Genomic DNA, 25,045 nt, shown 5'->3' with positions numbered 1-25,045 from the left:
GCTGGGATGAGGAGTACCAGCAGAGGGTCTTCCCTGCCCTTCATCCCCACGAAGTCTTCACCTACCCAGCGTTTCTACATCCTGAGGAAGCGGCTGCAGATGGAGGAGCTGTGAGCGCTGTCTGAGGGAGCGTGCCGGTCGTTTGACCTCCCGTCCTGCAGGAACAAGAGCTCTCCTGGCTCCCTGCCCTGCCCTAGCAATGCTTAACCAAAAGTCCCTGCCTCCCCAAAAAATCCCATCCAGCAGAAAAAGGCAGCCACCCGCCAGGAAGGAGGAAGAAGGCACCGCCGAACCTCTTCTTGTCTTTGTTCGGGCAGGCGAAGTCCAAGGCTAGCTGTCACACAGAGCTGTTCCTGGCTGTGGGTGTGTGCCAGCACATCCCGGAGACCCGCAGGAACTGGCGGCAGAGAAAAACAAGCTGGAGAAGACTTTGCCTGAGGGTATCCAGCGGGGCCCAGTGCTCAGGACATGATGCATGTTGTTGGGCACTTTTTTTTTGTGCTCCCTGTGCCATTCTCAGCTGCCCAGGGATTTTGGTGAGGGACAGGTCTGGTGCGGCATCTGTAAGCAGCCTGGACCATACCTCGTGCTGACTGTGGAGTCAAAAACTGCTGACGGGTCACTCCAACACATTTTAAGTATTTTGTGGTTTGGTTGTTGTTTGTGGTTTGCTTTTTTTTTTTTAATTTAAAAAGAGTGATTTCTTGGGGTAAACATGGCAAGCCTCAGGAATGGGCACAAAGTAAGGGGCTGCTCTGAGAGATCCCTGTCTTCCACCTAAATCTCTTGTGGCTGCTGTTGCTGCATCCCAAACACCATTTCTGAAGGGACAAGAGGGTTTGTGGCCATCTTGTGGAAAGAAACCTCTTGCCACCAGCTCATCCCACGGTGGAGGAGCAGCCTGAGCAGAGCAGATTGCCACCTGCCTATCTCAGAGACTTATAAGGCAGACATGGCTGCAGCTCTGAGCCCTGGGAGCACCTGGAATGTCGGGGAATGACCCTGCAGAGCTCTGCTCCGCCATGGCAATGGGCTCATTCTTCTGCTGTGGCCTTGCCATGGTCTGTGTGTGTCACCCACTGTCCCTCTCCTCCTTCCCTGTGTAATGGAGTGGCAGATAACTCTTCCGCTCATGGCCTGCCTGGTCTGTTTAGATGAGATTGTAAGGTCTTCAGGGTCCAGCGTAGGTCTGAGTCTCTGGGCATCGCCTCTAAGAGTCATTCCTGCGTGGCTTGGACAGACGCATGTGGCTGGCATGTCCCTGTGGTCTGACTGCTGACACTCACAGAATCATAGAATCACAGAATCACTAGGTTGGAAAGGACCTTCAAGATCATCAAGTCCAACCATTAATCCAGCGCCACCATGTCCCCTAAACCATGTCCTGAAGCGCCACATCCACATGTTTTTTGAACACTTCCAGAGATGGTGACTCCACCACCTCCCTGGGCAGCCTGTTCCAATGCCTGACCACTCTCTCAGTGAAGAAATTTTTCCTAATATCCAATCTAAACCTCCCCTGGCGCAACTTGAGGCCATTTCCTCTTGTCCTATCACTAGTTACTTGGGAGAAGAGACCAACACCCTCGTCGCCACAACCCCCTTTCAGGTAGTTGTAGAGAGCGATAAGGTCTCCTCTCAGCCTCCTCTTCTCCAGACTAAACAACCCCAGTTCCCTCAGCCGCTCCTCATAAGACTTGTGCTCCAGACCCCTCACCAGCTTCGTTGCCCTTCTCTGGACACGCTCCAGCACCTCAACATCCTTCTTGTAGTGAGGGGCCCAAAACTGAACACAGTATTCAAGGTGCAGCCTCACCAGTGTCGAGTACAGGGGCACAATCACTTCCCTACTCCTGCTGGCCACACTATTCCTGATACAGGCCAGGACGCTGTTGGCCGCCTTGGCCACCTGGGCACACTGCCGGCTCATGTTCAGCTGGCTGTCAACCAGCACCCCCAGGTCCCTTTCCGCTGGGCTGCTCTCCAGCCACTCCTCCCCAAGCCTGTAGCGTTGCATGGGGTTGTTGTGGCCAAAGTGCAGGACCCGGCACTTGGCCTTATTAAACCTCATACAGTTGGCCTCTGCCCATCGATCCAGCCTGTCCAGATCCCTCTGCAGAGCCCTCCTACCCTCCAGCAGATCAACACTCCCACCCAACTTGGTGTCATCTGCAAACTTACTGAGGGAGCACTCGATTCCCTCATCCAGATCATCAATAAAGATATTGAACAAGACCGGCCCCAGAACCGAGCCCTGGGGAACACCGCTTGTGACCGGCCGCCAGCCGGATTTAACGCCATTCACCACAAGTCTCTGGGCTCGGCCATCCAGCCAGTTCCTCACCCAGCGAAGAGTAAACCTGTCTAAGCCACGAGCCGCCAGTTGCTCCAGGAGAATGCTGTGGGAGACGCTGTCAAAGGCTTTACTAAAGTCCAGGTAGACAACGTCCACAGTCTTTCCCTCATCCACTAGGCGGGTCACCTGGTCATAGAAGGAGATCAGGTTGGTCAAGCAGGACCTGCCTTTCATGAACCCATGCTGGCTGGGCCTGATCCCTTGGTTGTCCTGCAGGTGCCCTGTGAGCACTCTCAAGACCAACCGCTCCATAATCTTACCCGGTACAGAGGTCAGGCTGACAGGCCTGTAGTTCCCAGGATCCTCCTTCCGGCCTTTCTTGTAGACGGGTGTCATATTGGCAAGCCTCCAGTCTTCTGGGACCTCCCCTGTTAACCAGGACTGCTCATAAATGATGGAGAGTGGCTTGGCAAGCTCCTCCGCCAGCTCTCTCAGTACTCTCGGGTGGATCCCATCAGGCCCGATAGGCTTGTGGGTGTCCAGGTGGCTTAGCATGTCCTTGACTGCTTCCTCCTGGATTATGAGGAGTATATTGTGCTCTCCATCCCCATCTTCCAGCTCAGGGGGCTGAATACCCTGCGGATACCTGGTCTGGCTATTAAAGACTGAGGCAAAGAAGGCATTAAGTACCTCAGCCTTGTCCTTGTCCTTGGAGACAACGTTCCCTGCCAGATCCAGTAAGAGATGGAGATTCTCCTTGCCTCTCTTTTTGTTGTTAATATATTTGTAAAAACATTTTTTATTATCCTTTACGACTGTGGCCAGACTGAGCTCTAGCTGGGCTTTTGCCTTTCTAATTTTGTCCCTGCTTGACCTAACGAGATCCTTGTACTCTTCATGAGTTGCCTGCCCCTTCTTCCAGAGGTGATAAACTCTCCTCTTTTCCCTGAGTCCCAGCAAAATCTCCCTGTTCAGCCAGGCCGGTCGCCTTCCCCGCCAGCTCCTCTTACGGCACATGGGGACCGCCTGCTCCTGCGCCTTTAAGATTTCCTTCTTGAAGACTGTCCAGCCTTCCTGGACCCCTTTGTCCTTCAGGACTGTCTCCCAAGGGACTCTCTCAACCAGTGACCTGAACAGGCCAAAGTCTGCCCTCTGGAAGTCCATGATAGCAGTTTTGCTGACCCCTCTCCTTACTTCCCTCTCAACTGAGAATTCTATCATGTCGTGGTCGCTAAGCCCAAGACGGCCTCCGACCACCACATCTCCCACCAGTCCTTCTCTGTTTGTAAACAGCAGGTCCAGTAAGGCGCCTCCCCTGGTGGGCTCACTCACCAGCTGTGTCAGGAAGTTATCCCCCACACACTCCAGGAACCTCCTAGACTGTTTCCTCTCTGCTGTGTTATACTTCCAGCAGATGTCCGGTAGGTTGAAGTCCCCCACAAGAACAAGGGCCAGCGAATGCAAGACCTCCGCCAGTCGCTTATAGAATGTCTCATCTGTGTCTTCATCCTGGTTGGGTGGTCTGTAACAGACTCCCAGCAGGATGTCTGCCTCATGGGCCTTCCCCCTCATCCTTACCCACAAGCACTCTACTTGGTCTTCACCATCTTCGATTTCTATGCAATCAAAACACTCCCTAACATACAGAGCCACCCCACCGCCTCTCCTTCCCTGCCTATCCCTTCGGAAGAGCTTATAGCCATCCATTGCAGCACTCCAGTCATGAGAAGCATCCCACCATGTTTCTGTGATGGCAACTACGTCATAGCTGTCGCGCTGCACAATGGCTTCCAGCTCCTCCTGTTTGGTGCCCATGCTGCGTGCATTGGTGTAGATGCACTTGAGCTGGTCTATCGATTTCAACTCTGGCACGTTGAACCTACCCCTAGGTTCAATTCTAGTGAGCCCAGTTTTATCCCTCCCCCCTCCAAATCTAGTTTAAAGCCCTCTCAATGAGGCCTGCGAGCTCAGGCCTCACAGTGTGCAGGAAACCCAAGCCATGGTGCTGAGTTCTGGTACTGGCCATGGGAAATGCTTCAGCGCTCTCTTTCCCTCTCTATTGTCCTAAAATCCCAGGAGAAGACTGCCATGTTCCTCCAGCGCAGGGGAGCCCTGTTTTGGTCATGTAACATTTGTCTTTCCTGGAGACACTATCTCAAGGACTCTATGATGTGCTGGGATGGGTCCACAAGCCTTGCTCCCCGCAACTCCCTTCTCACACCAACACAGAGTAAGGAGAAAGCATCTCACAAACTTCCATCAGCACCAGCAGTGGCTGCAGGGAGGCAGAGGGAGCTGAGAATGGGAGACCTCCACACGTGCGCTGCTGCTCATGGTAAAAGAGCTTGCACAGCACACGCTGAGCATGGGAGGAAGCCAAAATCTCCATCCTGGTGGGTCTCTGCTACTCTTTTTTAACCTCCCATGCTGCTACATGCAAGCCTGCATCAGTTCCACGCTGACATCACGTCAGTGCCTAGTGCCATTCCCTGGGTTCGTCCCTGCTGACACCCTGGAAACACTCCTCGCCTTCCTAGCGCGCCTGGCCCTTTGTCACTGGGCTGTGCACGGCCCGTCGTACCCCTGTGGGAGGACACTGAAAGCCACCTGGTTTCCAGCCAAGGACGGGCCAAGGCTACCCTACCCAGCCTGCAGCAAGTGCAGGCCAGCGAATACTTCCCAGCTAATCGAGGATGTTTTCCAGTGAGCTCCGAGCCATGCACAGCTAACGTCTCACACCAGCGCCATTTACCTGCACAGTGAAATAAGCTAATGATTATGCAGCAGTAGATTAAAGGGCTTTTAATATCTTTATTGGGTACAAGATACACAAATTCAGCCTGGTAACTGTCTTCAAGGAAAAAAAAGCGAAGGTAAATCTAAATTATCAAGGGAGAGCTTGGCACTTTATCCCCCTTTTTACAATCTGCTCAGGTTTGCAGATTACACAAACCTGGGTGCATTTGTGTAAATATTCACAGTGATACCATGAAGGTTCATATCCTTGAAGGGACACTTGCAACACCCCGTGTCTCAGTCTTGCCCTCTCTCTGGCATTGCCAATGCTCATTTGTCCTTTGCTGTTGGTGGATTGTGTGGTTCTGTCACTCTGCGTCCTGCCTCCCGGGATGAGCTGCAAGCAGAGGGGCAATGGGGGTTGCATCGTCTCCTTACTGCTCTTGGCAAAGCTGAGGAGCACAGGAGAGATGTGTGACATCGGAAGTCCACATCCTAGAGACACCAAGAGGCTGGGCTTCCCTCGGTGTGACAGGAGCAAAACCCAGCGGCCGGCTGGGCAGCACACCCTCCTGTCACCTCGTGGGATTTCTGCTGCTGCCCATCATCCCCATGTCTAGGTTGCTTGTGTGCAACCGTCTTTTTTGGCTTTTCTTACTTTCTGGATCTCAGCTGTGCTTTGAGGAAGGGTATGGCGATTATTATACTGGGGGAATCACAGTAGTGGTCATCGTGGGCTGTTGCTGGAGCCTCTGTAAAGGGAACTTGCACTTCCCTTTGCAGCCAGGGCCCCAGCAAAGGTGGCAGTTCCTTTCTGGGTTTTTTTCTTCGAAGTGTCTGCCTTCAGAAGGAAATGAAAGCATGAATCCTCAGGCACCAGTACCCTTCCTCTGAGCTCTAGACCCTGGTCAGCTCTTAAGTCTCTTGTTGGGTTTCCAGCCCTGCAGAGCAGGGAGGACTATAGAGGTAAAGCAGGTCTTCACCACAGATCCTCGGGTCACAGCTTAGGAACTGCTGTATTTAAAGGCTCATGATGCAAAAGGGTAGAGAAATAGGTTATTGACTGTGGAACTTTGCCCTGGAACAGAGCCAATGTACTAATGCAAGAGGAATAAGCAAATAGCTAAAACCCCACAGGAAGCGGAGTCCACTAACCCGCTGCAGGATCTGAACCTGCAACAATGCTCACTCCTTCGTCTTTCCTCCACTCTGAGGCTTTGGTCTCCGCTGGGTTCCCCTCCTGTCGGGCCACAGCAGGCTGCCATCCCAGCAATGGTGGCACACAAAGTGTACTACGTTTCCTTCCATTTATCCTCCCAGTGGGCCTTTTAACTCAGCAGTTATCTTTAGCCATGCTACAGGCAGGAGTCTGAACTTCTCAACTGTCCCAGTGCCCCCTGAAGACATAGCGGTGCCCATTGCAGAGCATCGGGGCTGTGTGGGTGACAGTAACTGAAGCAAATGTCCTGTTGTGCTGGAACACCCTCAGAATCACTCCTGGCAGGTTTTGGTCCAGGTCAGCTAGCCTTGGCAGTTGACCCCAAGCGCGGGCATCATTCCCAACAGCCAATTTGGGTGCAGCCAAGGTGGGTGAAGAGAGTTTCACAGGGTGGAGGCTGGCCCTCACATGCCTGTTGGCCCAGGGCCATAAAGCAGTCCCCAGCAGAGCTGATTTCCTACTGCAGATGTAGCTGGAGGGCCCCTGCTCTTCTCTGTGCAGTACTGGGTGTTGGTTTCTCAATGATGCTTCTGCTGGGGCTCTCTGTCTGTCAATGGTTTATCACCTTGGCTCCCCTGGAGAGCAAGGTGAGCTGGGTCTGGAGAGGCTCATCCCTCAGCTCTGCACACAGCAAACACATTTCTCCAGCCCCCTCAGCTACCTCGCTTGCTAATGCCTATCATCCATCACCTGCTGGGGGATTTGAACCGGCACAAAGGGGGTGCACAGACCCCCAGCTCGTGGCAGCCCCAGCACAGCCCCTTTGCCTCAGTCACCACTGAGCACAGCATGCGTGTGGCCAAGACCCCGCGAAAGGCCATGGGGAGAGAGGTGCGGGACCTTACCCAGACCAGCTCAGTGCAGCTCCACCAGCATTTCTGGAGCATGGGCTGTTTCATGCTTAGAGGATGTTCTCACCTGGCAGCACCAGGTGAGCGATGTGGATGGCATTACCCTGCTGCAGGCCGTTGGGGACATGGCTCCCAGTTTGCTCCAGAGCCCCTGGCTTGCTGGTTAGCTTGGGACCACCCGGCACTGACATGAAAGCATGCTCCAGCCTCCAGGGATCTGAGACGGGGGGAAAAAGCAAGGCTGAGGGGTGAGGGGGTGCCTGCTGTCCATGGCAGCCTGTCACCATTTAGAGATGCCATGCAGAGGCAGGAAGAATTTGCTTGGTGAAAACCGCCCAAGGTGAAAAACCCAGATCCTTGAGGCTACAGGGAAGGGCCAGAACTGGTCCCAGGATCTGGGCTGGAAAGCTGGTATCAGGCATGCATCAAGGCAAAGATGTGACATTCTCAGGTAAAGGGACTTGTCCATCCTTTGGTGTCCTCGGGTCAGGAGTGAGGGTCAAAGCCTCCTGGATCTGTAAACCCCACCTTCAAGAGCGATGCAGCCACGTCTGTGCTGAACTGTTGCTCTGCAGCCTTCAGAGGCTGTGAGTTTGGCAAAGGGGTGGAGAAGTCTCAAGCCACAGGGGATGCACCAGAGCCCATACCCTCCATGTTGTCAATGCTTCTGTCCCAATCCCAAATCCTCAGGCATCAGCACATGCCAGCACAAGGGCTGGCAGGGAGCTCAGCTATGTTGGAGAGGGCCAGAAGGGCTTTCTACCTGCTCTGCTCGTGGTTCAGTGGTTGTCACAATGGGGCAGTGGCTTGCTGCCTTGAGACACACGCTGCAGACCGGCTCCCGACAGCTCCCTCGGTTTCTGTTCCCCAGTCACCCTCTTCCTTTTATTTTTCACATTTTTCTCCCTGACAGGGACTTCCCAGCCCTCGTGGAGGAAGAGGTAATAATCCCTTCCTGAAGGAAGTGGCCAGGATGCCTGAAGGACCCTTCTCACCCAAGTGTAAATGATACCAAACAACGTCCCCGGGCAGGAATCACTGGAGGCAGCAAGGGCAGAGGATGCTGCCAGGAGCAGGGCTCCGGAGTGCTTTGTGGACAATATACAGCTGCTGCCCATAGCTTGTTAGTGCTCTGGGGGGGCTGCCATTGGGAACCCGGCCACTGGGTTCCCTGCTGCTCCTGTCCAAGGACTGCTGAATTCTGGAGCCACAGGTTTGCCACGAAAGCAGGCGGCATGTTGTTGAACAGCCAAGAGTCCCGTGGAGGACTCCATGGAATACTTTGAGCAGGAGTACTCTGCGCCGGAGATGGCTGCCGTCCCTTCTAGCCACCCAGAGGTCTTTGATTCAGAAATGAAATTTTCCTCTTAAGAGATTGTCTTCTTCCCCCAGGTGAAGAAACCTACATGGTGGTCTGGGGAGGTTTCCAGGAAGATCTGCATTCAGGGTCTTTACCCTTGGCTGGTGCTGGGAGCTGCTGATGCCGTAGCGGCTGGGGTTGTACCCCTTCACAGACCGTCTCCTCCACGGAGGACAGACACAGCTGAGATGACATACTTCTCTCTTGACATTGTCTAATTGGCTTGATTTGTCTGTATTGAACGTTTACCGTCCACAGTTAGCTCTTGCATTAGCTATGACACATCTTGTTTAACCACACAGAAATACTGCAGCAGTGCCAGAGCCAGCAGCAAACACTCAGAAAACTTCTGCACAAGGTTAATACAGAGACCATGAGAAAATCTGGGGCTGAATTCAAACAAATATACACAAGCCTGGAAATACATCTGAGCTGGCAGAAGATCTTAGACCAGTGTGCGTATCCACCTGCACAGGCTTCATTCCTTCCTCCTTTACTTATACCCAGCATAATGGCTTGCCTGTGGACCTGGGGGCTCGCAAGGAGGATTTAACAGATAGTTGGCTTGCAAGCCACAGTGTAATTAATTCCCAGCAAAGCTTCTGGGTTTCACTTTGTAGCTGTGGAAGTTCAAGGTGCTAACCCAGGGTTAACTAGATGACTCTCATGCATGCCCAAGATGCTCAACCCCTCTCACACAGGGTGAGAGATGGGGCTTCCAGGACTGGAGAGAAATCAAGCAGGTGGGAAAGGAAATCAATTTAAGAAACGACAGAAAAAAAGATGAGGAGCACAGCAGAGGTCCCTGCCTCCCCCAGCCCCACTCCCGAGCAGTGTCAGGTCCTTTGTACCCAGAACTTTGCCCTGAGGAAAGGTTTTCGCAGCCTTCTCTCCCAAGGAAGGCACGTAATTCCTCGAAAGGCTGTTTTGAAGGCAATGTTTGCCATCTAGTGGGAAAATACGGTCTGGGCATCCCTCTTGCCTGCAGAAGGATGGGGCTTGGGGTTGTTTTGGCAGGAGTTGGAGGCCACGCTCCCCCTGGACCATAGCTGGGCACCAGCTCCCAGACCCAGAGGAGACACTAGGAGAGGTGGTGATGGCTCAGCTTCCTGCAGGCAGCTCACCGGGCTCTTTGCAGCTAGCCATGGATGCCTGCCTGAGTGTGGATCCCCAGCCCAAGCCCTTGGAGTGGTTCCTGGCTGAGCTGGTGCCTAGCATAAGTGAGGAGCTGAAAGAAGTGCTCTGGAGTAGGCAAGAAAGCACCTTGTCCTGGATAAATGGTGCCTTTCAGGTCAGCATCCCTCTGGGGATCTGTGCCTTCCAGGTTGGGATCCCCAGCATCCCCCTGGCCGTCAGCACCCTTCCAGGTCAGCATCCTCCTCGGCATCTGTGCTTTCCAGGTCAGCATTCCCCTGGGGATCAGGGCCTCCCAGGTCAGCAGATCCTCCCGGGGATCAGTCAGCATCCTCCAGGAGACCCCAGGTGTAGACAGGTCCCTGGCACTTTTAGCACCTTACCACCTCCAGACCCATCAGCACAGAGGTGACTCTGCCAGTGCCCAGCACATACGCGGAGCTCGGCTGCTGCCACGTCTGGTGGATTTCCCAGCGTGGAGCAAAGGCTCAGGGTTGCTTGTACGCTGGGAGAGCCCTGTGTGTTGCAACCCTGCAAAGCCACATGAGACACCCAGAGTCACATTTAACTCTGGCCCATCATTTTCAGGAGGCAGAGAGAGATCCTGCTGTACAGGGATGCCCGTCTGCCCAGCGCCTGCTCCGTGCCACTCTGGGAACCCGGGGAGCGCTGGAGTCCCGCAGCTGGTTGAGCAGCTCCTGCGTGGGGCTGGGCCATGCTGCCCATCAGCTCCCTTTGCGTGTTCTGCCCCTGCAGACGAAGCAGCTGAAGTGGCAGTGGACACGGGACCACAAGGTACAGCTGGTGGAAGCAGAGCAGGTAGGGAGGCTCCCTGTCCCTCCCCAGGGAAGCTCCCAAAGTGCGTCCTGCTCTGTTTCAGTCCACACAGCTCTGGAGGGAGCTGGAGGAGAAGATGGAGTTTCTGTCACGGGGAAGGGAAGAGATCATCTCCTCTGAGCAAGTGACATGGCAGCATCGAGGCAAAATGGTCCTCACGCTGCACAGCAGAAGAGATGTGTGCTCGGGCCGTACGCAGTGGGCACTGCTGTGAAAAGCGATATGGCGCATGTGTCCCCAGTGCCACCACACTTCATGGCGGGCACACGAAACACTGGGAACTCTTGCTTGGACAACAGGACTGTTTTCAGCACCAAAAAAAAAAAAAGCTGGCAGGAAAGTCTTGAGCTCAGCTCATCCAAAGAGCTGCTGCTGCTTTGAGGAGAGAGCAGCCATTTCCTGAGAGCATCACCACCAGCAGTGCTTGGGTACAGCCAAGCTGCTGGCTTTAGCCTCCCAGAATCTCTGTGGCCATGTGCTTGGCGTTTCCGCGCTGTGAGAGACCAAAAGCATCCTGGAGGCAGAGAAGCGGCCAGCCCCAGCAAGCAAAGAAAGAAACAACCCATTCCTGCAGGGAGAAGCCTACAATGGGGCAGTAAGAAGAGATGTTTCAGGCCTCTCCTGCTCCACATCTGTTTGGGTGCCAGCACATCTGGCCTGGCAGGTGATGTCCACCTTTCTTTCAGGGAAGAGGGGATGAATTTGCAGGCCTGTGGCAGCTAGAAAGGGAGGCAGATGAAGAAGAGGGAGTATGGGTGACCTCAGGCATCTCCAGCAGGCTGGGCACTTGGATCCTCTAGCAAGATTGCAGGCAGAGGTATCTCTGCAGGTGAGATGAAAGCTATGGCCAGGGTGAATGGTCAGCACTGGGTTTTTAAAGCATTTTTGTTTGGATTCACTGTGTCCCTGGGGCAGTGTCTCTGCTGCTCTGTCACTCCCAGTCCCTGGACAGTGTGAGAAGTGGCTCCTGAGGGGGTTGCAGACCATTGGAGATGCCCCACGCTCTCCTCTGATGCTCTCAGGACTTGCTCTGGTAACGGGCTCCGTCTCCTAATTTCAGCTGTGATGCCACTTCCATGGGGACTGGGTGCATGGGTCACACCTGGGACTTGTTCCCAAACACCATCCTTGCTCTGCCCATGGGCCTCCCTTTGCCAGCCTTACACGCTTGGCCTCCCAGCCATCTTCACCAGTCATCTGCTGTATAATGAGCACCTCTGGTGCTTAGGATGGTGTTTGGGTATCCAAACTGCCTATCCATCCACACATCCATGCATCTACCCATCCATCCATCCTCTCCTCCCTCTGCCAGCAGACCCATGCATACAACTATACATCTGCATGGCTCCTTCCTTCAATCCATGCATCCTTCCCTCCCTGCTGAACCACTGACTGTACACGTACCCTCATTATGCCTTGTGACATGTATGTTTCATGCCCCTGTGGCTTCCACAATCTGCCAGAGCTGCTTTTGTGTCTTTCCTTGGCTCAGGAAGTGGCAGAGAAGGAAGCAGGAGCAGCCATGAGAGGTAAGTTGAGATTGTTTTGCTTCACAGTCCTGTGCAACCCGCCTCCTCCCCTGCAAAATGCGGGCTGATCCTGGCAGTGAGGCAGGGAGAGGAGGAGGTTAGGACTGAGGGCCAGCCCAGACATTTGGCAGGGTTGATGGCAGTCGAGCAGCCCAGGCACCGCCGCACAACCATCCACAACCAGTGCCCTGCTGCAAAGGCTTTTGCCCAGGCTATTGCTTTCCCCAACGAGCCCTGCACACAGCTGGGCAGGTGGTGCACCCCGCCCCTGCCCGAGAGGTGCTCTGGAGGGGGGCACCCTGCACTGGATGGAGACATGGACATGGCCCTTTCTGCACCTCGGTGCTGGGGACCTTCCCTGGCATGTAGCATTGCCTACTGGAAATTTTGTACCCCCAGCAGGACCCAGCCCATGTTCTCCTGCACTTCTCTCCTGCTGGGCTTGAGCTGATCCCTGTCCCATGCCAGGGAGCTGGACCCATCCCTGCTCCTCGTGGGTGCAGCCCACAGGCTGCTTTGACCTGGCACAGCCGCAGCATCCCCAGGCCTGGGTTGTACTGGCTCCCCCAGCAATCCTGGCACAGCATTCACCCTGGGGAGGGTGGGATACTGCAGCAAGGCAAGTTTGGAAGTGCTTCTGCCTCCTCCGGGCAGGGTGCGTCCAGGCAGGGCTCCAGCCTGCAGCAGGAAGCCTCCTGCTTGCTCAGCCACTGTGCGAGCCACCGAAAAGCCAGAGCCCTGGAGGAAGTGCCCTGGCCCCGCAGTGGGACAGGGAGGTGCCGGCGCTGGGACTGCTCTCATGGTCCCTTCCTGTTTTTTCTTCTCCATGGCTTGAAGGCAAAGTTGACTTTGGCATCTGGAGCCCTCTCCTTTATCCCAGATTGCTGTCCACCCCAGCCCTCCGCTTGCATCTTCACTGATTCAGTGCAAAGCGCTGTTCACCCACATCCAGCACCAGGGCATCCTCCCCCGGGGCAGCTGGGAGCGCAGCACCCAGCACCAAGCATCTTTACCCCCAAGGCAGTGAACTTGCTCCTTCCTTGGGGCCCCTGATGCCCATGTGTCACATTCACAGGCTGCTGGGGTAGGGACCTGAGCCATGGGGCATCCCAGCAGGCAGCCGCAGTGCAGGCAGGCAGGACTTTGCGACGGCATGCAGACCTCTTGCCGGCTCTTGCTATCTCCAGCTGCCAAATGGGTGGCAGGTCCCGTCTCTAAAGCTTCAATCAGAGAGGAAAGGGGTCACCCTCCAGGGCCAAGGGCAGCAGGGTGTGGTGACAAGAACCAGACGTGCATCTCCTGCCCTCAAGCTACCCTGGTCACCAGAGCTGGGTGTCCCCACCAGCTGGCCAGGCAAGCCCCAGCTAAGGATGGGGACAGAGGGCTTGGCACATGGCAATAGCACTGCTATGGGTCCCCTCTGCCCGCCATTTCTGATGCACACACCTGAGCTTGCCTGCACGATGCAGGCACACGTTCCCATGTGGATGTGCAAGGCTCCGGTGGTCTCTGCTCTCCTCAGGCAGCAGCAACCCCGTTCTATTCGGAGCACACTTGGACTTTCTGGAGTTTATAACCAGGCAGCATACAGGGGCCAGAGCTGCCGGCTCACACGCTCTCCCATTTTCTGGCTGTTGTGTTCCTGTGTCTTGAGCAGGCGTCAGCCTCTAAACCAGCACCAGGTGCCGGGAAACCACTGATCTCAGTTTGCAAATACTGAAGCCACAGCTATGGGACGGACATCACCCATCCTATGGGCAACCACAGCCCTAATCCCTTCTGTAGTGAGCAGGGGAGTGGGATCTGGTGGTGATAAGAGCAAGTTTCCAGGCGGAAAGGGCTGCCTATGCCATGCTGGGGGACGAGGGGAGGCAAGAGTGACCATCTCACATCAGACAGGGCTGGGTTGGATGCTGGGGACCAGACTCCAGCACGTGATGGCAGCATGACACAGCTGGAGCTGGCAAGTTCTTGGATGCAGCTGGGAGAGGTGGATGTGACTGTTGGGCCCAGAAGCCCAGGCAGGATCTGGCCCTTTATACCTCCACAGCCTGATGACCTGCCTTACTTGCTCTGGAGAGCCCTGCTCCTGCCCAGGGATGGTGCCACCCCAGCAGCACACCACAGATGGAGGGCTGACCCCCATCTCCCCCATCCAGGGTGAGTGTGCTCACCAGGGTCAGCAAGGGGCTGGGACCTCGCTAAGCCAAGCACCGGCACGGGCAGCCCCCATGCCCCCACACCCAGGGTGGGAGTTCAGAGGCACCCAGCCAGGGCACAGGGGTTCATGGGCACAGAAGCCATTGCAAAGGTCACAGCCCTGTCCTGGTCGCCTCTGACCCAGTCCTCACGAGGACCCTTTTTGGGAGGTACCCCCCCCTCCAGGCTCCCTCTGCACCCCAGGTTCAAGGGCCGCCCCAGGGCTCAGCTGGGAGTGACAGAGCTCCGTGGCGGGCCGGGCGCAGGGACCCACCCCGCGCTGGCTCTGCTCCCCGTGCTGCCGCTGCCTGACTTTCCACCCAGCCCCATCTGGATCTCGTTGGGCCGCTGGCGCTGAGCACCGGGAGGTGCCAACACATGGAAGCCATTAGAGGGGCCGGGTCGAGGCACGGGGAGGGGGCCACATGCTGAGCGAAGGGGGCTGTGCAGAGGGTCCTGTCCCTGCTTCCAGGCTGCTGGGAGCAGGGGAGATGGCTCAGACAGCTGCCTGCGTCCTCTTCTGGCACTCAGCCAGGGCTGGCCAGGGAGAGGGTCTTTCTCAGCCCCTCCAGGCTCCTGGGGAGGGGGCTGACCTGTTTGGGGACCAGCCTTGCTGCCTGCGCACCTGCAAGGACTGTCCCCCATCCGGCATCTCACCCAGTGCCACTCACCTCTCCCCTGGCCCAACACCATCTGCAAGGAGGTCTTGCCTGGGCAGTGCCAACGCTATCCCCTTTATTGGCATCACCGCTCCATCCAGCCACAGCACGGGCGCGAAGGATGTCCCTTCCTTCGCGAAGGGGTCCCTTCCGCCTGCTGGCAGCTGGCGGGCGGTGACGGGCAGGGCTCAGCACCCTGCGCTCACTGATGCCTGGCACCCCGGTCCCCCTCAACACTAGGCAGTGAAGGGGGGCTGGCTCAGTGTCTCATCCCCATGTGTTCAGCAGCGCCCAGCGGTGGGGCTGGCCCGTCGCCCAGAGTCCGAGGTGCCTCCAGCTGGCTCCTGGCAGGCGTGGGCAGCCCAAAGCTCCTGGGAGCGCAGCCTTTCTCCTTAGTGTCCATCCTGCATCCCCAGGGTGCTGGGAGCTCCAGCAATGTCCACGGCCGTGGGGAGACCCGGGAGGCGTGGGGTCCTTAGGGGCCAGCAGTGGCATCAAGTCCCACGTGTGGGCAAGTGGGTGCAGGGAGCAGGGGTCGGCCGGGGCTCACTACAGGATCTGGGCCTCTGCCGAGAGAGCGCGCAGGGCATTAGAGGGGGTCACTGACCTCCCCCCCCGCACCCTCTCCCCCTTATGCCTCCCATCACCACCTCCCCCCCGCACCCCGACTCACTCGGCAGTGCCTTCAAGTGGGTGGCAGCAACCAAGAAGCTGTGGGGTTTGGTCTTGTCCTTGCCATGTTTCCTCACCCGGAGCCTGGGGACAGAGCAGTGGTGGCTGAGGGTGCCAAGCAGCCCCCCGGGCACCAGGACTGCCCTCATCCCCGGTGATGCTGCTCTGCATCCCCATCCAGCTGTGCCCAGCTGTGCCCAGCCACTCCGGAGGGTCAGCTCCAGGGCTACAGCAGGAGCCAGTCATGAAATAGAGCAGGGCTGGGCTGGGGACAGGGACCAACAGCAGAGCCACAGCATGGCAGGAGTGAGAGGGGACCCGGGGACAGGACCAGTGGGCACTGCCTGTGGGCAGGACTCCCGAGGGCAAAGGCATATAGAAGGGTCTCTGCGCTGACTCTGGAGCATGAGAGTCCCCAGCAAAGTGGAAGCTTTTGGGGGGATGTTAGTAGAAGCAGCATCTTTGGGGTATACAGAGAAAGGACCCATGGATGTTGGGCTCATCAGGAAGACCCCAGGCAGGCTGGGCAGTAGCACAGATGGTGGGGTGTGCTAGGAAGAGGCACTGATGTGGCAGGGGGGCAAGGGAAGCATAAACCACCTTACGGGGCTGGCATCAAGTCTGTTTGGGCAGAGACCCCAAGCAGGGCTGGGGGAACATAGGGCACCCCACGCTGAGGGTTCGGGGGCCCAGAGTGGGATGGGCACAGCAATCACACAGACCCCTCTCTCTCAAAACCCAACCTACCAGATGAGGATGGTGACGACAAGAACAGCAGCTAGAACAAAGAAGGCGAAGATCCCGAGGGACACCAGGACAGCCATCTTCTCCAGGGGTTCGCTGCGGTCTGGGACAGAGAGACTGTCACAGCTGAGGGATGCCACAGCCCCCGGCACCCGGGGAATTCTACTGCAAGCTCCTAGACATGCCAGCACCCCAAACACACACGGGCATGGGCCAAGAGACCCTTCCCATTACTCTCAGCCACACACGTGCCCAGACAGGCAGCCACCTGCGGGCAGTCCTCACTCCTGCCCACCACCCCCAGCTCTACTCACTGATGAGCTCAGGGTTGGGAGCCTGGGAGGGTTCCTCGTCCAGGCTCTCCAGGCTGGCATATGTAGTGGTTTCTTCACTCGCCGCAGTGGCCGCCTCTGAAAGGACAGAGTGGATGGGAATCACCCAAAATCATGGGCAGCACCCACAGGGTGCTGAGGGGTGCAACCTCCCACCCCAGGGACCCAGAGAGACGAGCAAAGAAGGGTGCCCCTGTGCCTCAGGGGTTCCACGAGCCCAGGGTCGCCCCCAGGGTGCTACTGGTGCTATGGGAGCCCCGCTCTGCCCCAAGGCTGGGGGGGGAAATCCCCAAATGGCAGCAGCATGGCTGCAGCCTGTTGTGGGGCTGGGAGATGCTTTGCCCGCTTGCAGCTCTGTCTCCCACCGTAGGGCCAGTTTTTGGATGGTGCACAAGACAAGCTTTTTGGGTCAACTTTAAGGGACCCCAGGATCTGGGGCTTGCTCTGGGTGATATCTGGGGGAATGGGCACCATGGGGAGGGGGCTGGAGAAGGGCAGCCCGGGGTGCTGGAAGGGGCTTTGGGGATGGATAGCGCAACCTGGTAGAGACGCTGGGGGCTTTAGCCTGTCCCCCTCCCACCTCTGACTGGCGTCGCCCTGGCCTCGGCACTCCATTCGCTCCAATTCCCTGCATCCAGGAAATCCTTGGCGCTGACTTGGACCACGTGCTCCAGCCCGGTGAAGGCATCTGTGATCACCTCGGAGAGGTTAACCGTCTCCACCTGCACCGGGCAGAGGGGAGCTGTGGGGCAGGCGGGTACAGCCCTTCCTGCCCTCCCTGGCCCTGTGCCCACCCTGTCGCACACCGGCTTTGCCTTCCCTCGCCCATTCCTTACCACAGACCAGGAGCGGTGGATGACGGGCCGGTACTGGAGCCGAAACCTAAGCTGGAAGTGGGGTTCCTTGGGCCAGGAGGAGGGGTACTTCCAGCTCACATGGAGTCGTCGTGGGGCCAGGGGGATGGGCTCTACCACCAAGCCCTCTGGAGGGTCTGGCTTAACTGCGTGGGAGAGGACAGGAGCCCTCGTCATGCCGGACTGCCGGGCAGAGGGGCACTGGGCTGCCCGTTGCTATCCGGGGCTGGATGCCTGGGGGATGGAGAGACATGGAGACAGACAGACGGACGGATGGGCACTCACTGATGGCCTGCATGGTGATGTCAAGGAGGCGGAAGCTGGATCCCAGCGGGTTCACCTCAGTGATGTTCAGGCGGTAGGAGCTCCAGAACTCTGACCTGTGGACGGTGCAGGTGCCAGGGTGGGACGGATCCTGCAGGCACGGCCCCACATGCCCATTCCTGTTCCTGCAGACAGGGAGGCAGGGTGGTGACATGTCACCCCCCGCCCCATGCCTAGTTTCCCAGCGCTACCAAGGTGGCAGGCACCAAGAGACCGCCATGCCAAGGACCCAATGGAAGAGGCAGGGTCAGGACCCTCAGACAGGGTCCCAGGCAGCTGCCCTCACCCCTCCAGAGCCCAGCATGTCCCTCTGAACATGCCTGAGGTGACCCCTTTCCCAGTCCCTCCTGGGAAGGTCCCTCCCTGTGGCAAACCCTTCTCCCAGGGTCCCAGGTTTGGGGAGTCGGTTCCCCCATGAGGAAAACCAGCCCTTTCCTCGGGGACCCCACTGAGGATAGCGGCAGAACCTTCGGGATGGGGCCAGACCCCAGGGCACGAGTCCAGGGTGGGAGCCAGTCCTACCTCCGCTTCTCTTCGCCCGTCAGCGATTTCTTCCTGCCACAGAGAGACAGAAAATCAAACAGTGAGGATGAGGGGATGGCAGGAAACCAACTCCACTGTGACCCAGAGGAGGGACAGAGGTCTCTGCACCAGTCCTGGGGGGCTGCTCCGCTGCACCCCACTCCTGCATCGATGCACATGGGCGGCATGGCATGGGGATGGAGCTAACACCATGCCCTCCCTGCCTGGCAGTAGGAGCCGGGGGTCCCAGGGGAAAAATGGTGCCCAGGAAGGTCCTCCTCCTCAGACCTTCTTGCCCACCCAGGGCTTCATTATGCAGTAGCAGCAGAGGGGCAGGGACGCTGATAAAAGCAGCTCCCCAGCAGCCATCTTTGCCCTCACCCTACAGCCTCCAAATCCTCCTGCTTCCCACTGCCCCCTCCCCACCGACTCCCTGGTGCTCCACATGGCCCCCTCCCCGCCAAGCCCCCAGCCCCAGGCTCCTGCAGCTTTCAGCAGGTCTGTGCTTTATGGGCTCTGGCCGACTTCAAAGCAGCCTGCTAATTTGGCCTGCCAGGATAATTAGAAGCAGCGATGCTGTCGGGGTTCCTTTCATCCTGAAGCATGCTGAAGCACTCGGCTTGCAGATGACCTGCGTCTCTATTATAGCCCCTCCGGTGCTGGCAGAACCGTCGGCAGGGAGGGAGCCTGCCTGTGCCACGCCCCAACGCTGCTGGGGATTCCCCTCGGAGCAAGCAAATGCTTGATGCACTGCTCACTCCAAAACGTGACCTGCTCTGGAGTGCAGCCAGGTCCTTGGGGCAGGAGCTGAACCCAGCGCGTGGGCTGGATGGTCAGCAGGATTTGGTGGTTGTCCTTGGCCAGTACCCAGGGCTCACCCCATAAACCCCACAGCTCACATCCTGTAAGGGGTACATCACCTGTAGGTGGTGATGTATCTGGTGGGGAGGAAGGTCTCCACGCTGGAGGTCCAGGAGCAGGAGAAGTTCTCGTAGTCGGATGCTCTACAGGACACAAAGGGCACCCCCGGCAGGTCTGGGGTCCCGGGGGAGGCGACGGTCAACAAGGGATCCCTGGTCCTGCAGCCCAGCTGGCACGCAGGGACCCCTGTGTCACCACAAAGTCCCCTCTTGGCAAGCTCCTGCCAGGGGTGCGGGCACCGCGGGCCCATCCTGGGGGGGCCACACCCCCCACATACCCCAGCCTGCAGACATGCTACTCACGCCCCATCCGCAGGGACACGGTGTGCAGGAGGCCACCATCCTCGCTGTGGCAGCTGTAGGTCCCCGTGGTGGCCAAGCTGGCATGCGGCAGCACCAGGGCTCCCTGATGGATGGCCGAGCCCTCCGGCAGTGCCGCAGCTCCTGCCCGTCTCCATTGCACTGGTGAGCTGGGGAGGAGAGACAGCGCCCGCCGCGTTAGAGCATGGGAATGGCGGGGTCATCCCAGGCCCACCCTGTAAACCATCCCCTGGGATCAATCCCCTGCTGTGCACAGAAAACACCTACCTGGCGCGGGCACCGGCGCATGACAGGGTCACGTCTGTCCCCACCTGTCCGTACTGCACACCTGGAGGGGCACACATATCCCCAAATGGGTGTTAGCACCCTGTGCCACCCCGTGCCAGAGATGGGGGTCAAGGTGAGCAGCCCGGGGCTGTACGCCCCTGGGGAGCTGGGCACCGGCCGTGGTGTCTTGCTTTATGCAGGTACCAGCATGGGGGTCCAGGAAGGACTGGTGCCAGCTGGGGCTGGGCAATGGGCAGCCGCAGTGGCCGGGGCTGGCTAGGGGACTCCCATCACCGTGGGGCTGCATTTCATGTGAGTCCTGATTCTGGTACATCTGTGCCTGCATGGGGGGAATCGGGTGCCCCCAGGGTCCCCATGCCTGGGATGTGGGGGCTGTGCGGGGGGCTCGGGGCGGGGGGCTCACCTTCCTCTCCCCAGCCCTCGGGGACGGCGAGGGAGGCTGACGCCAGGGCTGCTGCGAGGAACACCATCACCCTGCCCAGGCCTGCGATGGGATTGCGCATCTGGGGGAAGCAGAGTGGGGAGGGAGATGGTGTTATCCCCTGCAATGGGGTGGCCAGCAGGGTCCACAGCCCAGAGCATCCCTGCAGGACCACGCATCTCCCCCTCATCTCATCCCGTCCTGCTGGGGACGGCACGGGGACCGTACTGCGGGGACCCCAGCCGGCACAGCTGGCGGGCTCTGTGCCGCTGCCACAGCCCGTCCCTGGCTGCCGAGGAGTCTCCGTGCCTGGAGGCGGGCCGCGAAGGGCAAACACTGACCAGGAGCTTGGGACTGCGTGGGCTGGTGGGATTAAGGGCTCTTTGCCATTGCAACCCTGTGCCGGGAGCCCTGGCTTGCTCCCAGCCCTGGGGTGGTCCAGAGACCTGCGCTGGTTGCAGCTGGAGCAGGAACGGACTGAGCAGAAATTCTGACCTGCTTTTATGTGGCAGGAGACAGCAATTAGATCTGAACAGGCTCACGCAGCCAGGGCAGCAGGTCTGTGAGAGCTCAGACCGTACTGAGAGCGGGGCTGGCTGGAGGTCCCACATCACTGCCCATCCCTGCAGCCACTGCAGGGCTGGTCCCTGCAAGTCTGGGCCCTCCTGGGCCTTTCGTGGTCTCTGGGCCCAGGGAGCGCGGCCCTGAAATCCCTTCCTCCCACTCAGAGACCAGGGTGAGGGGGATGCTGAGGAAGGGATGTGCACCCAGCTCTCCACAGGTCAACCCCAGCCACGGATGCATATCCCCCCACCTCTGTCTGTCCAGCCAGCATCTCCCTGCCCATCCCAGCCAGCATCGCCCTGAGGCATACAATCCAGCCTGCATTGTCCTGCACATATCAGCCAGCGTCACCCCGTCCATCCCAGCCGGCACCACGCTGTCTGTGCCAGCATCGCCCTGGGGCGTCCGCCCTTGCCAGCACCATGCCATCCATATCAGCAGCGTCACCCTGTCCCTATCAGCCAGTCCTGCCTGTCCCCAGCAGGCACAGACAGCTGAATCATTTCTCCCTGGAAGACCCCCCTTGCCCACCTCTCACAAATGGGCATGCCCGTTTGTTTACACCCTTATTGCCGGGCTCTGCTCCCGGCTGCAGGCAGGCTGGGCTCAGGCATCGGGAGGCAGTGAGCTCCCTGTCAGTCTCAAGCGCAGGCTGCAGCTCGTGGGCGTAAATCCGTGTCCCACTGAGTCTCCTGAGTTCGACAGCCGAGGGGGGATGCCAAGGGGAGGGATGCTCAAGGGATTCTCATCAATCCCTCGATGCTCCAGCCCTGGAAAAGAACCCCGGAGCAGCTGCCAGTTCTCCTGCAGGCAGGTGCCCATGGCCGCAGACCAAACTGCGTAGCAAAGGAAACGAGAGCTGCACGGCCATGCGCTGCAACCCACCAAGCGCAGGGGGAAGGCGTGCGGCACCCGACATCGGCCCCGTCCTGAACAGCCAGGCAGCCTCAGACACAAGCCCCAAACATAAATAATTTCATGAGACTGTCATAAGCTTTTCCTACCAAACCACTCGTAGAAACGTTCCCAGGAAACATCAGTTAAAAGGCCTCTGCCAAAACAGTGCTGGTAACTTAACTGGGAACATTCGGCCTGAAAGTAAAATATTTTGGTGATGGAAAAAAAAAAAAAAAGACTTAAAATACACTTAAAAGCAGCAACCAAAAATAACTCCAAACACCACGTGGGCCAGAGTTAAGGGGATTGTGCTGGGGGGGGGTGTCAGGCAGAAGGGACAGTGTGTTAGTGTGGAGAGAGAGAAATATTTTTAAAATAAAATAATTTCTTTTCCCGACTGCCCTGAGTTTTGGTGCAAACGCTGTGGAGGGTGACGGCAGAGATGCTGCACCCATCACCCACTGTGCCCCTCTGTGGCAGAGGGATACGCTCTGGGTGCTGACTCACTACTGACTCGAGTTTGCCAGGTCTCAGTGCTGCTGAGTGCTTCAAGACCAGCCTGGAAAAACAACACTACAGCCGTAATGCTGAAAGGCATCTTTCCCTGCATGGACAAGGGAAGAGGTGGGGGCAATGGCACGATGTGCAGCCAGCTGCTGCTGTCCCTGGGGCACGGTGCAAGCCTTGCCTGGCCGACGTGGCTGCGGGTGGTATTGCCAACAGACCCAGCGGCACCTCGGACACACACGTGGTGGCAAAGGGCACATCCCAACCCCTGATCTCCACCGTGACCCCCCAGCGGTCCCCCCAGCCCCTGAGGGCTACCCCACATCCTCCCACCCTCCAGCACCTCTGTCCCACGGCCCCCCCAGCACTCCCTATCCTCACTCCAGCACCCCATGAGCCCCCCTGCCTCACACGGGCTCTTTTGGGCAGCTGCCTACCCCTGCCTGCACAGTGTGGGGGAAGGCAGCACCGGGCCCCCCCAAACACGCGCATTGGCTTAGTAATGAGCCGCCTGAGCGCTGCCAAAACCTAGCCACAGCCGAGCATCACCGCCGAGAGAAGAAACAGGGCAAGCCCTTCCTCGCCTGCCTGAAGGCCACAAACAAAAGGGGACGGAGCCGCAGAGCCGGGGAAGACCCGGAGCCCTCTCCTGCCCCGGGTGCGGTGGCGTGGCCGAGGGCCAGGCGCTCCAGGCCAGGCAGAGCTGCCGAACAGCCTGCCCCAAAAGGATCCCCGTGCTTTCTGCAACCAAACTCCCTCACCGAGGGAAAAACGGGTGTGCCAACGAATGCACACGCGCGTGCATTGCCAGGCCACCTTCCTCAGCGGCTCCGCACGCCCATGGACGAGCACACAGGCGGAGAAAGCATCCCTCTGTGTTTGCAGCGGCAGTGACACATCCCAGGGACAGGGAGTCCCAGCACAGTGGTCCTGGAGCCGAGCCGGGACAGAGGGAACAATTGGAGCTTTTCTTCCTCCCCACATGCTAATCCCGGCCGGAGAGGCGTCTGCCGCCTGCCCGGGGCCGGGTGACCTCCCGTGGCCGCGGCCACGGCCAGAGCAGAGGGACCCAGCCCAGCCCGGGGCTGTGGCTTGGCCCTGGCAGGGAGGGCAGCGGTGCCGGACTCTGCTCCCTCGGCACGGGATGCTCTGGTCACCGGCATGGCCAGGGTGACCTGGCTGTGCACAGCACCCATGGATGCGAGCCAGAAATGCAAGGTGCTTTCCAACCTGCACCGACCTTACTGTCCCACCGGGCATCATTTGAGGTCATCCAAAAGTTTTTGGGGAGCTGCGGGGAGAAATCCTGCTGTGAGCCCCTTCTTGCAACCAAACGGAACCACTACGAGCCAAAATTTCCCCCAAAAGCACAGTCATGTGCACTGGCACTGATACCCACGCAGGGTGTGACAGACCCCCTGGCACAGCCGCTCTGTACCATGCCCCGCCGTGGCCTGGCAAAGCCCGGCGCAGATTCCTGGGGGAGGCCAACTTTCCATTGCACTTGAAAGACAGTGGGTTTTGTTTTCTGGGTGTTTTTTTTTTTTTTTTGGTTTTTGGTTTTTTTGTCTTTGGTTCATTTGAAGTCGCTCTTCAAAGAGAATGAGCCGCACACAGAGCCGAGGGTGGTGGCGGTGGGGACACAAGCAGACGATGCTGTGCTGCAGGGATGACACGAGATGCTCCCCACCGAGCACAGAAAACTGGGGTGCCTCCTACCCCATCCCCGGGGTGGTTCGGGGCAGCATCGCTGCAGGGGAGGTGTGCCAAATCGCCCAAGGCCACTCTGGCAGCTCTGCACGCCGTGTTTTGTAGCAGCAGGAATTTCCCTCTCCCGGCTGTCCTGCGGGGTCGGGACCGCCGCGCCCCGCTAACCCCCCATCCTCCCGGCAGCCCTGCAGAAGTGCCGTGCCCCGCTCCGAGGAGCTGTGGCATGGCCTCAGCCCATCTACGTAGCCGCGGATCTGCCCAGAAACCCGGCAGCATCCCACCCCTGCAGCATCAGTGACCTCCATCACTGTTGCATCAACACGCGCCTTTGGAGTGGGGGCAGCCTCCACCCCGCTGCTGGGGCAGTGCCCTGCAACCAGTCACCCCGTCCCCTAAATGCCGCTGGCGCCTGCCCAGCCAGCGGGTGCGCAGAGAAAGGCCAGCAAAGATGCTGGCAGGGAGGAAAGCATCTCCCCCACCACCTCCAGGGCCACCGGCGCCATGCACAGACCCCAGGACCACCGGCAGTGCCCGGGGGCAACTCCTCGTCCACCCTGGGGTGCTACCGGGGTGATGCTCCCCGAGGCCAAGGGGAGAGCCCTGCTCGCCATCCTCGGCCCCTCTGGTGCCTTGGGGACCTCAAAAAGGGCTGCTTTCCCCTGCACCCCTTCGGTGGGATGCTGGGCACCCAAGGGTCCCCATGCCTGCTGGGGGGGCACCATGCCAGGCTGTGCTGAGCCAGCACACACACATGCACAACTGCAGCCAGTGCAACCCCAGCACACTCGAATTAGCCCAGTTAAACCAGTAAAACCAGTTGCAGCCTTTTCCTGTGAGGCCAGGGCAGTCCAATAAGCCCTGCACACAGCTTGAACGTGTGGCTAAACCCAGTACAGTCCCAGTGTGGGGCTTACCTCAGGTCAGCCCAAACATGGGATTATACCCCATGCAGCCCAGGAGCAGGATTAAATCCATTTGGCCCAGAAGTGGGATTAAACCCAATTTAGCCCAAGAGTGGGATTAAATCCAGCAGAGTCCAAATTAGGGGTTAAATGCAGTGCAGTCCAAATGTGTGATTAAATCCAGCTCAGACTAGGAGTGAGGTTAAACCCAGCTCAGCCAAAATGTGGTGTTAGACCCAGCACAGCC

At 58.3% G+C, this 25,045-nt stretch overlaps 1 protein-coding gene across 1 annotated transcript; it reads right to left on the bottom strand.

Annotated features, from left to right (window-relative positions):
* Positions 1 to 15,369: 15,369 nt before the first annotated feature.
* Positions 15,370 to 20,300, bottom strand: IL11RA (interleukin 11 receptor subunit alpha; the record flags this gene model as incomplete). The annotated part of the gene is made up of 12 exons (XM_082013735.1): positions 15,370 to 15,386; positions 15,494 to 15,576; positions 16,240 to 16,339; positions 16,551 to 16,646; positions 17,149 to 17,290; positions 17,405 to 17,568; positions 17,708 to 17,871; positions 18,269 to 18,301; positions 19,189 to 19,303; positions 19,492 to 19,658; positions 19,777 to 19,837; positions 20,201 to 20,300. The coding sequence occupies 12 exons, from the start codon at positions 20,298 to 20,300 to the stop codon at positions 15,370 to 15,372; spliced, it is 1,242 nt and encodes a 413-aa protein (XP_081869861.1).
* Between the last annotated feature and the right edge of the window lie 4,745 nt (positions 20,301 to 25,045).

The sequence above is a fragment of the Phaethon aethereus genome, assembly GCF_964289735.1.
Source record: "Phaethon aethereus genome assembly, chromosome: Z".
Classification (NCBI taxonomy): domain Eukaryota; kingdom Metazoa; phylum Chordata; class Aves; order Phaethontiformes; family Phaethontidae; genus Phaethon; species Phaethon aethereus.
This window is presented reverse-complemented; position numbering and strand designations above follow the sequence as displayed.